At 34.7% G+C, this 14,596-nt stretch overlaps 2 protein-coding genes across 5 annotated transcripts in view; both read right to left on the bottom strand.

The window, feature by feature from the left end:
• Positions 1-14,596, bottom strand: part of LOC132052440 (isoamylase 2, chloroplastic) — a 71,241-nt gene that overhangs the window by 7,261 nt on the left and 49,384 nt on the right. The gene's annotated exons all lie outside the window — the stretch shown is intronic.
• Positions 4,315-13,292, bottom strand: LOC132052415 (CSC1-like protein At4g02900). 4 transcript variants are annotated; one of them, XM_059443938.1, is made up of 13 exons: positions 12,972-13,292; positions 12,089-12,280; positions 11,141-11,480; positions 10,813-10,962; positions 10,239-10,374; positions 10,050-10,151; positions 9,725-9,844; positions 9,512-9,592; positions 8,100-8,440; positions 7,415-7,660; positions 6,438-6,762; positions 5,406-5,639; positions 4,316-4,948 (listed from the first exon to the last, which is right to left on the bottom strand). In XM_059443938.1, the coding sequence occupies exons 3-13, from the start codon at positions 11,452-11,454 to the stop codon at positions 4,742-4,744; spliced, it is 2,256 nt and encodes a 751-aa protein (XP_059299921.1). In that variant the 5' UTR covers positions 11,455-11,480; positions 12,089-12,280; positions 12,972-13,292; the 3' UTR covers positions 4,316-4,741. The 4 variants fall into 4 exon arrangements, with proteins under 4 accessions (XP_059299948.1, XP_059299921.1, XP_059299929.1 ...); XM_059443946.1 differs by having other exon boundaries at positions 12,089-12,259; XM_059443956.1 differs by having other exon boundaries at positions 12,089-12,241.

Here is a 14,596-nt window from a genome sequence, read left to right as displayed (position 1 = left end):
TGATAACTATAATGACTAAATCTTTGCTCCGGAAGAAAAACAATTGATAGCCAACCATCCTAGCTGAATACTTTTACTCGCAAAACAACCCGGGACCGTGTGGCATGAACACGGCGCGAGTAAAGGGACGTCGGTACGAACAATGTGCGAGTATGTAAGGCGAAGTAATCATAAAGAATGAGATATAAGCCATAATGAATGTATAAGAAAAACCGTAATATGAATAGCCCCGAAGGAGAGAATAATCATGTAAGTAGCCCCAAAGGCAATGACTAGAAATGTAAATATATACCATACCGCCACTTTAGTAAGGGACTCGGTGAAATATAAATATATACCGTGCCGGCCCTACAGTGAGGGACTCGGTGAAATAATCATATATATTCCGTACCCGGCCCTCAGCGAGGGACTCGGTGAAATATAAATATATATACGTACCCGACCCTCATGAGGGTCTCGGTGAACAATGCAATGAAACTGTGCACGAATACATACCCGGCCCGGGACTCGGTGAATGATATATTAACGGCATGCACGAGCAGAATATCATGAGCAACTATATACAAATTAAATCATCATCTGAGACTCAATAGAATAATTAGAATGAACCAACACTGGAGAATCAAAGACAACTAGTATGTCAAGTACCACTGAGAACTAGAATTCATTGGAATTATGTACGATCATCGTCCGCTCATTTTATGTAATTCATGCCAAAAAGAAAGAAGGGATAGCTTTACATACCTGGTCTTAGCTCAACGGCTCAAGAACTCAACTCGTATTAGCTCCACGATCTATATGATAACAACAATGATACTATCGTTAATTATAGAAACGATTCTCTTAATCGTATAATGAAACTTTAACTTATCCTAAAATAAAATGGGCAGCAGCTCCCCCGTTCTTCTCATCTCCCCCAATTCCGTATATCATCAACAACAACTAGAACAATCCATCAAGTATATACATCAATAACAAGACACCATGTAGTAACAACAAGTCATAAACATTTCACGATGAGCGACAAGCCCAAATATAATTATCCAACACACTTCTCCAATTTTTCTTTCCTTCAACATACATATCCATGACAGCAACATCAATACACTTAGGTTACTCCAACGATTTCCAGCCACAACACAACCCAAAAACATACCTCAAATTAGCTCACATAACAACAATAATAACTTATCCAATTACCCACAATTAATTCCGTATTTCTCATATAACAACTTTGCTATGATCTAAATTGACTCCAATTCATGTATAGGAGGATAATTCTTACCTTATATGCCAAAAATTCCTCTTCTTCTACCTTAATTCACTTTGAAGAAAATTCGAATTCAACAATGTAACCAAAACGGAGCAACGAGATTGAAGCGATGCGCAAAATCCGTGCTCATAGGCAAAGACCCTGTTGTAGCTGAAATTTCAATTGCTGGACATACCCATTTCTCATGGAAGTCTTTCCCCTTCAGATTTTGTGTCAAAATAATGGTATTATACAATATGCTGTTGAATTCTCTCAATGTAATTAGTAAGAGATAAGTTATAAAGTCAAATTATGACATATATTCTCCCTTTACATGTGTCATATATGGACATCATGTGCGTTGACACATCAACCCACTTATGTGGGCTTAAATGCCACCTTTTTATCTTTAACTACTGCCACTTGTCCATTAGTCATGGATTATATCCATACAATATTTACCCATTAACCTTAATTAATACCATAATTAATCCCTTACTCTCCCACTTTATCCCAATATTTAATCAATTATCCACATAATTAATTCTTTGATCTCACTTCACTGAGATATTAAAAACTTAAAGACACATCATATACTCATTATTATACCCATGTGATATATCACTAGTCCATAGCCTCACTTGCCACACATAAAATATTATTCCAATCACCGTTATCCCACTTTCAAGTCTCAAATAATTTCGGGACTTCGTCCTTTTATGCTCTTGATTTGCATGTTTGAATATGATTAAATCCTTTCGGGTAAATTTTCTCATGTTGGACAGTTCAATTTCCTTGTCCAAAAGTACGGTGTATTATAGCTTGGACCTTTTTTTCATTCAAATAAATGTCGAACCTCGACAAAACTTATTTCTTTAATTCATTTAACTTCTAATCCTTACGACGTATATGTAATATCATTCTAACCAACTATAAGCTCGAGGGATAACCTCGTTTCCGTTACTAATGTCATTTAACTGGCACGCTTTACAACGTATGAAAACACGGGATGTAACACAGACTTTAGAAATAAATTTAAAATAGCAGAAACTACAAAAATTTATAGAGTTTGGTAAATATTAGACGGAGACTAAAAGTGCTAAATCTTTGCAAAACTTGAAAGATCAAAATTGTTCAATGCATACTTAATGAACTATTTTGAACCTACCCTTCAACATAAGGGAACATTTTTTTTTTATCATTTTCTCAAGTATTCAACATTACTTGACATATTACAACAAGGGTAAATAAAAATAATCTAACGTCCTCGTGCTATATTTTTGGTTCTCGATGATCTACGATAACCAAATTCGCACTACTATCGGCTTTCAGTAACCAAATAATGGCATAGAGCATAGTGCACTATTTTATCAAGTATTGTGTTTGTAACTTTATCAAAAATTACTTCTGAAAAAAAATAATTCCGTATCCAGTGATACATGAATGGTTAGCAGAAATAACAATTCGGACTAAATTATTTTAGTTTAGGCTACAGCAGACATCTGATCAGTTTTAAAATTATGATTATAATAAGCTGATTAAACCCTAAACTATGAATAAACCAACACGAATAAGTTCATCGATTAACCAAGTAAATCACAATACTTTCAGGGGGGAAATCGTAACAATGAAACAAAATTTATCATCAAGCAGAGAACGTTGAAGTAAAACAGTAACCAAAAGCGATTCAATGAGAATAAAAACAAACAAAATTCTTCCAAGTCCTTCTTTCTTTTGTTTCTTGTCTCCTTTCTTTGCCTATGATTTTTTTTTTTTTTTTTTTTTTGTGGTCATGTTGCAGAACCATGTGCCAAATTTAGTTCCAGAAATAGAACCATGTTTCTTACCGTCTGTTTGGATGGTGGTTTTCCGTGGTTCATTAATGTACGGTATGGTATGGTACAGTATAGTGTTGTATTGTATTGTATTGTATTGTATTAATAAACACTATGTTTGGATAGACTGTATTATTTATTGTGGTTTAATAATGTTTTTATTGTTTGGTTTGACTGTATGGTACTGTATAATAACATTTAAGTTTACTAAAATACCCTTAACTAATGTAACTATTTAAAATATCAATAAATACTAGGATAACCCAAGTAAAAGATAGAATAATAATTGTGTTCATCTCTTCTTTTTTAGTTTGACTCTTTCAGTTTAAAAAAACCAAATCACAAAGTTGCTTGAGAATATTTATATCATTAAGATGTTTTTATATCATCTTGATTACTTAAGTTGGCTGCTGCACTAAGTTCCATCCATAAATAGATGGGAACTTTCAGTTCTGCTTAATTTTGTTGATTTTTCATTCCTAGATCGTTATTATCTAGTAGGTTACTTTCATGAATGTACAGAGCATAAGATATTAGATACCTAATAGATTTTATCTGAAATAAGTCCCATATGATTAGCATATTTGACTCTACCATTCATATCGATGTGATGATCTGTTAGAGCATTGCCTTGTATATATCCCTACATTCAATCCTAAACCTCATATTCGACAACAGAACTTAAAATGAGAAGTATCAATAATGAGAATAGCATTATTGATTTTCGCCACAGGAGGAGTTCACCAATGGAGGTTCACCAACGGAGGAACAGACCATTGCTCACGTTAAAAAGGAGTTGGAGGCAAAATTGAACGTAGTAATTTATATATTAATAAAACTAGGGTAAAGGATAAAATAGGAACTTTAAATAATAAGTGGGGGTATAATGGGTAAATGAAATACGTAACCACGGAAAAACCACCAAATCTGTGGCTACAAAAATTGAGGTTTTTCATGGTTATTTAACCATGGGATTACCACGAATTTACAATACCATACCACGTAATTTTAAGAATAACGGAAACAAACATAGTTTCATAGAAAACCATACATTAATGAACCACGGGAAACCACCATCCAAACAGGGGGTTAGGGATGAAAAAAATGTTTTTAACATAATCTTGTCAATAAAGTTAGTCATTGAATGGTTCAAATTGGCCTCCATTGCTAATCGTTTTTTTCAATTTTTGCAATTTATCACTAAATGATGTGCTTGAGAGATGAGGATGCCATGCCTAATGCAACATTCCTGTTGGCCCATGGGGCTCTTTTTTCCAATTTAATTCTTGATGGAACTTACAAAGAGACCTTTTCGGTCGCTTTATACTTGGATTGCTTAGATGTTGAAGTACCACTATGGTTAAACACTCATTTTTTTAGCCTTTGAATTCTGCACAAACATCAGATACTATGAACAAGTTAAAGAATTCTTTCTCCTATAGTGAGCAATGAGCATTTACAGGCGCCTGAAATATCATCACCATCTCTGTGCCTTTGAGTTCTGCATGCAGTACATTCTGATTAGGTTATATGTTCTACTGCAGAAATCCCAACACAAGCTATAGTGGGAAACAGAATAAAGAAATACCACTTCCCTTAAATTGTTTCTTTCTATCTGCTTCGGGTAACAAAAACTGACTCTACAACCTGTGTCTCATACGCCCTCTTCAGAATGAGTCTTACTACTCCTACGTGATCTCTTGGTAGCAACAAGTGGATTGTTCTCCTCATCGTCAAGTGCTATCGGTCTGTCTAACTCCACACCTTTAAAAACTGGGTGTACATAGGCATCCTTCAGATATGCTTTTAAATTAAGGGTTGGTTCTGTTGCCCGTTCTAGTGTATCCTTCACCATTGCATCCTGCACCAAACACTTGACTATCTTAGCTAAAGTTGACAAACATGGTTAGTTAAATAGCATTCCTAGATAGAGGAAGAATATAATGTATGTGTAAAGATTGAATTCCTTCCTAGTTAGCACTCAAACCAGCACGGTGGCAGTATAATAGACAGAAATTTTCTAGAATATAATGATTTTCCTATGAATGTGTCTTTTAGGGATAATTACCTTTTTGGACCGCTCTAAAAAAAAAATAGCCACCAAATATATGTAATGTCTATTAAGTGAAAAGATATAGAGAAAAATATACATATAATATACATATTATATACATAATCATGTATATGCATTGTATATTTTGGCTAGAGCCCCTTATTAAGTTTGGCCGCTGGGCCAAAAATTAAAAAAGTCCTTTTTTTATTTCAAATTTGGAGTCCTTGCATATAAGAAGGTGTTGCAGTAGGTAATGGACACTAACCTGCAAGGGGAATTTGACGAATGCTGACTCATATCGGCCCTTGCAAAATATATGGAACCAGATTGTCAGAACTGGAAGTGCAATCAGTATAGGTGTTGATCTGGCAACATTTTTGGTGCTCAACAGACCCAGCAATAGAAGCTGGGATATCACCAAACCTGTAAGTATACGACGATGGACATCTGGCCAAAATGATGCGCCGCTCTCATACTTCTGATCGTACACATTAATGATCTAAAGGAAAGAGCAAATTTCAGTATCTGACCATTTGATGGATCTAGGGAGTAGGAACAGCAAAATATTAAATGTTGAAGCTCAAGACCAACAAAACTGCACCATCTAAAATTAGTTCAAGCTGCATGAAATGGATAAAAGAGCTGATAATTTCAAGCTGTCGTGAAACGAAGCAAGGCAAAGTAGCACAAGATAAGTACGGAAAAACATCATCTAATTTCTAACGAGTGACTTAAAGAACTGAGTACAATTGAAGTGCCATATGTATATGGTGATGAGGTACTTTTTATTCTTGTGCCTAAATGTCTAAAGTAGTAGGTTTTTTAAGTAATCCTTTCATTTCTCTCTCCGTATACCTGCTATTCTTTTAGTTGGTACTTCTTACATCTGCTATTTGTTCAAGTTATTTAGAAATAAATCTGCTAATTCAGTAAAATAGTTCCAGCATTAGTTAACTGAGTTATTTAATCAAATAATCTGTTACTATTTGACGAGGCTAAATAAAGAAAGGGATGTCATCTCTTTGACTGAAGAAAGTGTTGTTACCAGAAATATAAAGAAGGAACCAAGTGTAAAAAACCACAAAGCAAACAGATTCAACTATAGATATTACAAATGAATGTCATTTCATACTGAAAATACAGACTACACATTCTATATCTGCTTCATTGGCAATCCACATACCGAAATATAATTTTTTTTAGGTTCCATTGCTTTAAGAATTTATCACACATATCGCCTTTGTTTCCACCTTCTCAACAAAATATCTAACTGTTGCAAAAGGAATAGTGAACTAACCTGATGGCGAAAAACCATATAAGAGAATGCGAAGAAGACAATGATGAAAGGCAGGAGTATAGGTGTGACCACTGAGTACACGAGGCCTAGTAGGAAGTACAGTTGTATGCGAGGTTCTGATACAGAGAAATTTAACGAACCGGGATCTGTTGCCTGCTCTCTATCCTGATCTGTCTTTACCAGAAACGTATTCTTAAGATGAAACACAACTAAAGGAACCAATCTAAGAATCTCTGCAGCAATTCCAGCCCAACCATCAACCATTATGTAGGTAATGAAGAAAGTAGCCTTCAACGGAATAGCTACGCCAACTGTTTTTGGAATTCTGAACGAAAAGGAAAAGGTTTAACAAACTGTGTATATGATCTCAAGACAGAAGAAGAAATGCTTACAGAGTATCAACTACAGCGAAGTTATGTAACACTAAGGAATTCGTATAAACACATTCAGACTCCTATCACAATAACCCAAAGTCACTTAAATAATCCAAACTCTTGATGCCTCATACTTCAACACACATAATGTAGCCCGATAATAGATCGGTCATTGTAATGTATCTTCAGTTACAGCTTTCGTTGAACATCATATAATGAAAAACTGTTGCTGCACTTTGAGGGGAAAATATTATTCAACAAGTACGACTAAAGAATCAAAATTCAAAATATCCCCCCATCTAAGTTTCAATGCCCCTATAATAGATTGGTCACAGGCGGCGATCAGCTATCAAGTTAATGTAGTTCATGTCATACGAATAGTGAGATCCTAAAGCCAAGACGTTAATTGTTTAGATAATTCTATCGCTGAACCGAGAAATAAACAACCATAGGAGGTAACATGTTTGTGACTGGATAATGCGAATATGATCTTCTTTTGTCTTTCCTTAAAAAAAAAAAAAAAAGTTGTTTCTTTCCAGCAGTTGAACGGTAAGATGCGTCAACATTTCATGGCTTCCATTTAGATCAGCTGTAGGAACTCACTCTGATGGAGGCTCTTCCACAAATCTCTGAAGCTGCTCAAATGCTGCTCCAGTAATGATACTTCCCAAGAACACGTTGACAAGGATAAAAAAATGATATTTAGTTGCTGATCTTCTGTCCAAAGATGAAAGTGATGTATAGCCTTCTATTTTTGACATGGCCATTAGAATCATAGGAAGAAGAACCAGAAAAATCTTCAATATAATCCCAGGAAGAACACCTTGGATAAAAGATTTGACAACTTCCCTGTAACAGAAATTCCAAAAGTAAGAACCTCAGATATTGATTTTTTAATATCCTCAAGTAATATGAAGTGCAAATATTGAAGTTTGATGCTAAATTTGTGGGTTTCTTTCTCTTTGTAGATAAGTAAGCTAAACTGCTTACCTTCCCTAGCAAAATATTTTGCAAGGATGAAAGATATGAAGGGACACGAGTAAAGAGTATAAAAGTATATACATAGACCTCTAGTTCAGCGTATCTGGTAGCCCGAGCACTTATATGGAATTGGTAGAAATATTCTTATGGTATAATCATCCATCAATATAACAGCATTTCAGAAATTGCTTTCTTTCTTTTTTTTCTCTCTATTTTCTATAAACACTGGCACCCATTTTACTAACTTAACAACATAAGATCACTTTTTTTCATAAGTGAAAAATAACAAAGTAAGAAGATGACTTACATTTGTATCAATGGCCTCAAGACGGGAAGTTTATTCTCAATACCATCAATGCTTGCCAAAGATTGAACGAATGCAATAGGGATCATAAAAAAGAATGTAAGAAAGAAGAAAGCAACAGCCATTAACAGTTTGCGGACATTGAGTTCAACAAATGGTATTGATAGATTATCCCAATAGACGTCACGTGGTTCAGGAGCCCATTGTGTCAACCAAATGGTCGGGTTACTTGATTGTTGTGTTTGAGCACAGACAGCCGCTCCCCAACGAGATTTGAACGAAACAAATGCTGCAGGAACTATTGCCTTGGGATCACTCATTACCTTCTCTCTTTCAATAGTTTCCTACATCAAAGAGTAAGTCGATTACCATAATGCAACAGGAACTCCAAATATTTATTGCTAAGAACTTCAAGCCTTTTCCATTAGCAAAATTACCTTGCGTTACAAATTGGTTGCCCATAAAGTGAAATTTTAGCGGTCAAAGGATCAAAATCTCTTGAAAATGGAAAACCATCTTATTCAGCAGAGACATTAATGATATAATTTATTTTAAATTGAAACCGCAAATGCTTAGCAAGTTCTTAGAGAAAGTTTATCTACTGGTAAAGCAAAGACAGGAACCCTATGTTTTATATCAACATAATCAAACATAAATTGGTCTAAAATCACCTTGTGCTAGCTAGCATACAAAATTATGTTCAGCCAATGAAATTACCAATACTACTACAGGTTATGTTATGTTTTTCTTGACTCTAAATCCAAGAATCATCATTTTTGACCAAATATTAGCGAGAATAAAACATTTGGCCTAATTCATGAAAGGCTCGGTCACACGTTTTATTTTGGATTACCTGAATGTATATTAAATTTCCCAATGTACTATATTAATATAACTATGCACTGCCCAAATACATGCATCTTCTTTGTTCTAAGTTTTAAAGAGCTAGTTGAGACGCGTGATTTTTTCAAGATGGTGCTTAAAATATGGAAAAATCTGAAAGGTGACGTTTTATGTATGAGCATGTACTTTAATTAAATCTTAGGCTCTGCTGAAGGTTTGTATGTACGTCCTGTTAAATAGTCCTCTACGACACATTTATCTCTCCAGATTCGATCAAGTATGCCATTAATACAATGCTTATTGCTTATTTCTTAACAAACCTCCATTGTTCAAAATCAATTTGGTTTTCCAACATGTAGCTCACTTGATGGGAAAGAAAGAAGCGTGATTTATAAACAGAAATTACTTACACCAGTAACATAGAATGAATACATTGGGACCCATGAAAAACTTTAATAGTGGTGCATGTAGATAGAAGAACAGCCGATACTCCAAGCAAAAAAAAAAGTAATTATTCAGATGAATTCATAAAGAAGCAAGAGAAATAAGATACCACAGTCAGAGACACTTACTTCTTTACTCAACTTCTCAATTTCATCGGTATAATACTCGATGGCATCCACAGTTTTTCCCCAAAGGCCCCAAAACCCTGTCTATACATGACTGAACATGAGATTCGTTATGTATGATTAACTCAATAAATTTAACAAGAAAACAAACAGGAAACGAAATTAAAACAATGCTTTTGTCTTTAGAAAGGTACCAAGGTAAAGGAAAAAAAGTACCTTCGTTTTTGGCTTAATTTTAGGGTTTCTCTCATACTTGGTTTGGTAGTACGTAAGCCAATTTTGATAGTTCTTCCTCTTTTCCACCAATTTAGCTAAATTATTTGCATTGTAAACAACCTACAAGTTGCAAAAGTATAAGCTTGATCAATTGCAGTAACTGCAAAATGCCAGGACATGTAAGAATGAGAAATGGCTAAATCCCTATACATCTCAGCATTACTAGGCTAGACAGGACATATCATAATTATGTCATCTAAGAAGGGAAGAGACATGATATCAATGTCTGAAATACATCATTATTGACATTCAAATGCATAGAGACCTGGTGTGTTAGATAATGATCTGGATGATTCACGCAAAAGAAATGTTCGACATGCTCGCTCACTGATTCATCTGGATCTGGAGGGACATTTCTCACAAGGACCTGTAAGAGGAACAGCACAGGTAAACTAACCAAAAACAGTTAACTACAAAACATTCAACATTTCAATGAATTATTTCATGCACCTACAGTGAACTGATCAGGCCGACGATTTTCAGATGCAAGAAACTGCAGCCTCATGGTTGTTATTATATGATATTCTTTGTACAGTACATAGCAGGTCCAAAATGTGACTATGTAAGCCATTACCAGGTGCGCCCAAAACCTGAATTTTTTTTTAAAAAAGGCTTTAGTTAGTAAGTGTGATCCTTATAAAAACCACTAAACAAAGGAAACTGCAGCAGCTAAGCCTGACAAGAGTACCAAACGAGGTGTTATTTTATACATTACTATTTTACTATGTAAAAGAAGTGAAGAAACAAGAAAGTATATCAATGTGGTGCCATAAAATCTGACCACGAATATATGTTTCATTAACATTTTTGCAAAACATACAGATGTGTGTGAATATCTTTTTGAAACCTTGATAATATAATTTTATCATGACTTGTGAAGTGCAATTTGTTTACCAAATTAATTATTAATGACAAATATTTTACACAAGAAACTCAATTTAAAAAATGGTTGAATAGAAGCAAGTAGCTTTTTTACAACAATGTCAACTTGAGATACCAAGACAGAATGGGAAAAAGTCAATCCTCACCTCTGTGATCCAGGTGGGACATTGGATATCGAAAGTTTATCAATAGTGCTGAATGTTAGATCCTCAATGCGCTCTAATGATTTCCCAGTCCAATTGACAGGCATTAAAATCCCAAAAGAAAGTAGTGCAATAGGAACAAAGATTTTCAAGCTGCATTGATAATACTGGAGTTAGCTCTGATACATAAAAACCGCAATAATAAAATCAACTTTTTGCCACTTATCCTTTAAAAGTTCCTACTGACATTGAAGGAAAGCATTTCGTTACCAGTAAAAATTGTAGCCTTTTAGTGAAATGGAAAGGAATATTGTAAATGTTGTGAACTTACCCAAGAAGGTATATACGTATATACACTGCAGAATCAAGACCAGCATGATCAATAAGCTCTGGTTCTGGCATTCTTAGAGCTGCAGGCATCCAATTCAAGAACCTTATGTATGTTCTGCAGTCCAAGTTGACAAATTTTTTCATAAATGCACCGGAACTTCTTGGGCTTGCTCGTATACCCTTCAGATACCATTTTGAGAAGTACACTCTGTCGTTGATTGGCTGGAGTCGTAGAATAGCAAAGGCCACAAGAAATGCAAATGCAGATAGAAGATTGAGCACAGCTGACAGAAGAATATCTTCACTGCTAGCCATCTTTCCCTCGAAATGTTACTTGTAATCTGTTATTTCGGCAAGAACAGGTAAGATGTGAGTGACAACCTTGCTAACTATGGTATGTTACTTGTAATCTGTTATTTCGGCAAGAACAGGTAAGATGTGAGTGACAACTTTGATAACTATGGTATTTCTCATAATAAGACAAAACTAGTCATAATTAAGTTTAACAAATACTCCCTCAGTTTCAATTTGTTTACTTATCTTTTTAGTCTGTTTCAAAGAGAATGTCACAGTTCTATATTTAGTAACTCTTATGCCCAACATCCTACCTCCATGTTTAAGACAACAACATTCTAATGGAATTTCGGTACATTACACCCATCTTTAGTTCAAGAACACAAGATCCAAAAATCTTCTTTATTTTCTTAAACTACATGCTGAGTCAAACTAAAACGAACAAATTGAAACGGATGGAGCATGTCATCAGTGCAATCAGCAATCAGCAGATGGGGGATCCAGCCTTGTTCAAACTGGATTCAACCGGACCAGTAATTTCAATACAGAACATAAATATATGTGAAAAATTAGTACAATTTCAAGAAATACTATTAACTTCTGAACTCATTTCAAAAGTTCAAAGAAGTCAAGAGTAAGAACTTAAAGGTTGAACCTGTAAATCTAAAATCTGGGTCCCCTTTGGCAGTCAGCACCTCTTGCTTGTTATCAAGACAACCAGAAGAACTTGAACCTAGGCACTCCTTTTTGCCAGCCACAATGATGGCTCACTTTCGAGGTTTGTCAATCACCCTTACACTCTATCAGCCTGTCCGTTCGTGGTAACCTACAAGTTCAACGACAATATCTACAAATTAAATGCCAAAGTTTACTTACTTCACCACACACTAAATGAAGAAGCATCAAAGTTGTAACTTAGTATAACAAAAATTATTCAGAAACAGTATGCTATTATGTCAGAGACATGTAGGTAGAATATTCCCTGTTTTTGTAAAACCCCTCATAAAAAAAGAGAAAAAAAAAATCATAACATAAACTTCTTGGGTCACAGAGAGATGGAAGAAGTCTTGAATATGACACTGAGAGCATGATAATCATGTTTAGGCTCTAGAATACAAGGTGATTTCTTCTCATCTATCCAAGCCTCGGTGACAGAGATACCTATCAAATTAGTGGAGGTGCACAAAAGCTGCCTCGAATACCACCATTATAAAAATAAAAATAAAAAGTTATGTTAAAGCCCAGAGTTGCCAGGAATAAGACAATGAGAAACAGCTATGCCATTGACGATGGACAACCTAGGAAGTTAAAAAGATTTTCTTATACATTAATGGTGTATTAAACAAATCAGAATCAAGAACAGAGGCCCATCAATTTTTTTTTCTTTTTTTTTTTTTCCCTTCTTTTCTTTATGAATATAAAAACAGTTTTTTCAAGATCATGGGTTCGGAAGCAGCTTATATCCCTCCCATCATCAATCAAAACACATGAAAAAACCAATATGACAACAAAACTTGACAAAGATTAATGTAACAAACCAGAAACAACCCAAGATTCTTGTTTTCCGCGGTGTCACAAGAACCCAAAAGAACTTCTTTTTTTCTCCCCCAAGAAAACGAAGGTATAGGTTTGGATAACAATGAGGTTAATGTGAATGACACAACAAAACAGAGCCACCTGTTATTTTTCTGTGAGAAAGAATGTGGGTGAAGAAAGTGATTTCAGTTTGAATTAATTATGGTTTCTGCGAGGAAGGATGATGATTTGATGAAAATGTGGCCGGACCTGAGAGGCAGGGAGAGGCGGCAGGCAGCAAGCAGAGACGGGGGACCGGCCTACCTTGGGAGGGCGAGACTTTGTGTCATGACACTTCCACCAATAACGTTGTTATATTATGCTCTTATTATTTGATAATAATACTTCCTCAATACTTCATTTATTCATGCAATTCCACTATTGCCCCTTCTCTTTTACTACCTTAGCTAACACTCCCTCCGTCCCAAAAAGATTGTCCTCTTTTGACTTGGCACAAAGTTTAAGAAATAAAGGAAGACTTTTGAAATGTGTGATCCAAAACAAGCCTTAGATATTTGTGTAGCTGTAAATTATCTTATAAAGTTAAATTGTTTCTAAGTATAGAAAGGAGACAATCTTTTACAGACTAAAAAGAAAGGAAGGACAATTTTTTTGCGATAGAGGGAGTAGTATTTGTGTTTTGTACAACTCTCTCCCTTTGAAATTATCTATTGTGAATTTAAAAAAAAATAGTTGTACTCTACGAGTTCTAACATTTTTTTTTTTCTCATTGTATCGAGTTGTAATTCTTCTTGAGGAGTACAAACATATCAATAGAGTAAAACTTTAGTGACAAGAATGAGGGGGCAAAAAACCTTTTAAATAATATTTTTTTGAAGGCCTTATAAAAGAGAAACGCGATAGATATTTCAGACGAATGGAGCACAATCATACTATAACAATCATTCTCTGTTAGACTATAACACTATTTTACTATAACGATCAAGGTTTCTTTGAAATTGATTTTTTCACATTATGTTACTCTCATTGTCACAGTTTATGTGATATAATTTGACTAGGTGCGGAGTTTAAGAAAGAAAGGAAGAATTTTGGATCTTGTTGTCTAAAACAAGCATAGATAATTGTGTGATTCTAAATCATTTCATTAAGGGTAAAAGGAGAAGTTTTGAGTTAAATTATTTCTAAATATATAAATGTATATTCTTTTTGGACATCCTAAAAAGGAAAGTGTATCATATAAATTGGGACACAGAGAGTATATGCTATTTATAAAAAACATTTTACTTTAATAGCCAAAATATATCCGAACAAATGACGTCATGATAGAGAGGTTTAAATGCCCTCCATATGTCTCAATTTATATATGTGAACGTTTAAATAAGTACGGAGTTGATAAACATGTCACACCCCGAACCATGGCCTGGGCATAACACGGCACTCGGTGCCTTGCTGCATGTGACCAAGCGAACCAAATGGCTTGCTGAATCAACATGGGGTATGTACTATTGCGGAATACACTTTAAAACATGAATAGTTTGAATAACATGAGTCATCATAATACTAATGAAAATACTTTTAAACATGATGCGGAAGTAGTTTGAAAATATAATAAGTACTGAGCCAATAC

The sequence above is a fragment of the Lycium ferocissimum genome, chromosome 1 (genome assembly GCF_029784015.1).
Source record: "Lycium ferocissimum isolate CSIRO_LF1 chromosome 1, AGI_CSIRO_Lferr_CH_V1, whole genome shotgun sequence".
In the NCBI taxonomy this organism is placed as follows: domain Eukaryota; kingdom Viridiplantae; phylum Streptophyta; class Magnoliopsida; order Solanales; family Solanaceae; genus Lycium; species Lycium ferocissimum.
Note: the sequence above shows the minus strand (reverse complement) of the source record. Positions and strands in the feature narration are given on the sequence as shown.

Bases quoted from the DNA above. Each gene is read 5' to 3' on its own strand.
- LOC132052415 (XM_059443965.1), bottom strand. From the start codon at position 11,454: ATGGCTAGCAGTGAAGATATTCTTCTGTCAGCTGTGCTCAATCTTCTA. The intron at 8,441-9,511 runs GTAAGTGTCTCT...TCTTTGATGTAG, and splicing joins TTGAGAAGTTGAGTAAAGAA to GAAACTATTGAAAGAGAGAA. The intron at 4,949-5,405 runs GTTAGTGTCCAT...TGTTTGGTGCAG, and splicing joins TCGTCAAATTCCCCTTGCAG to GATGCAATGGTGAAGGATAC.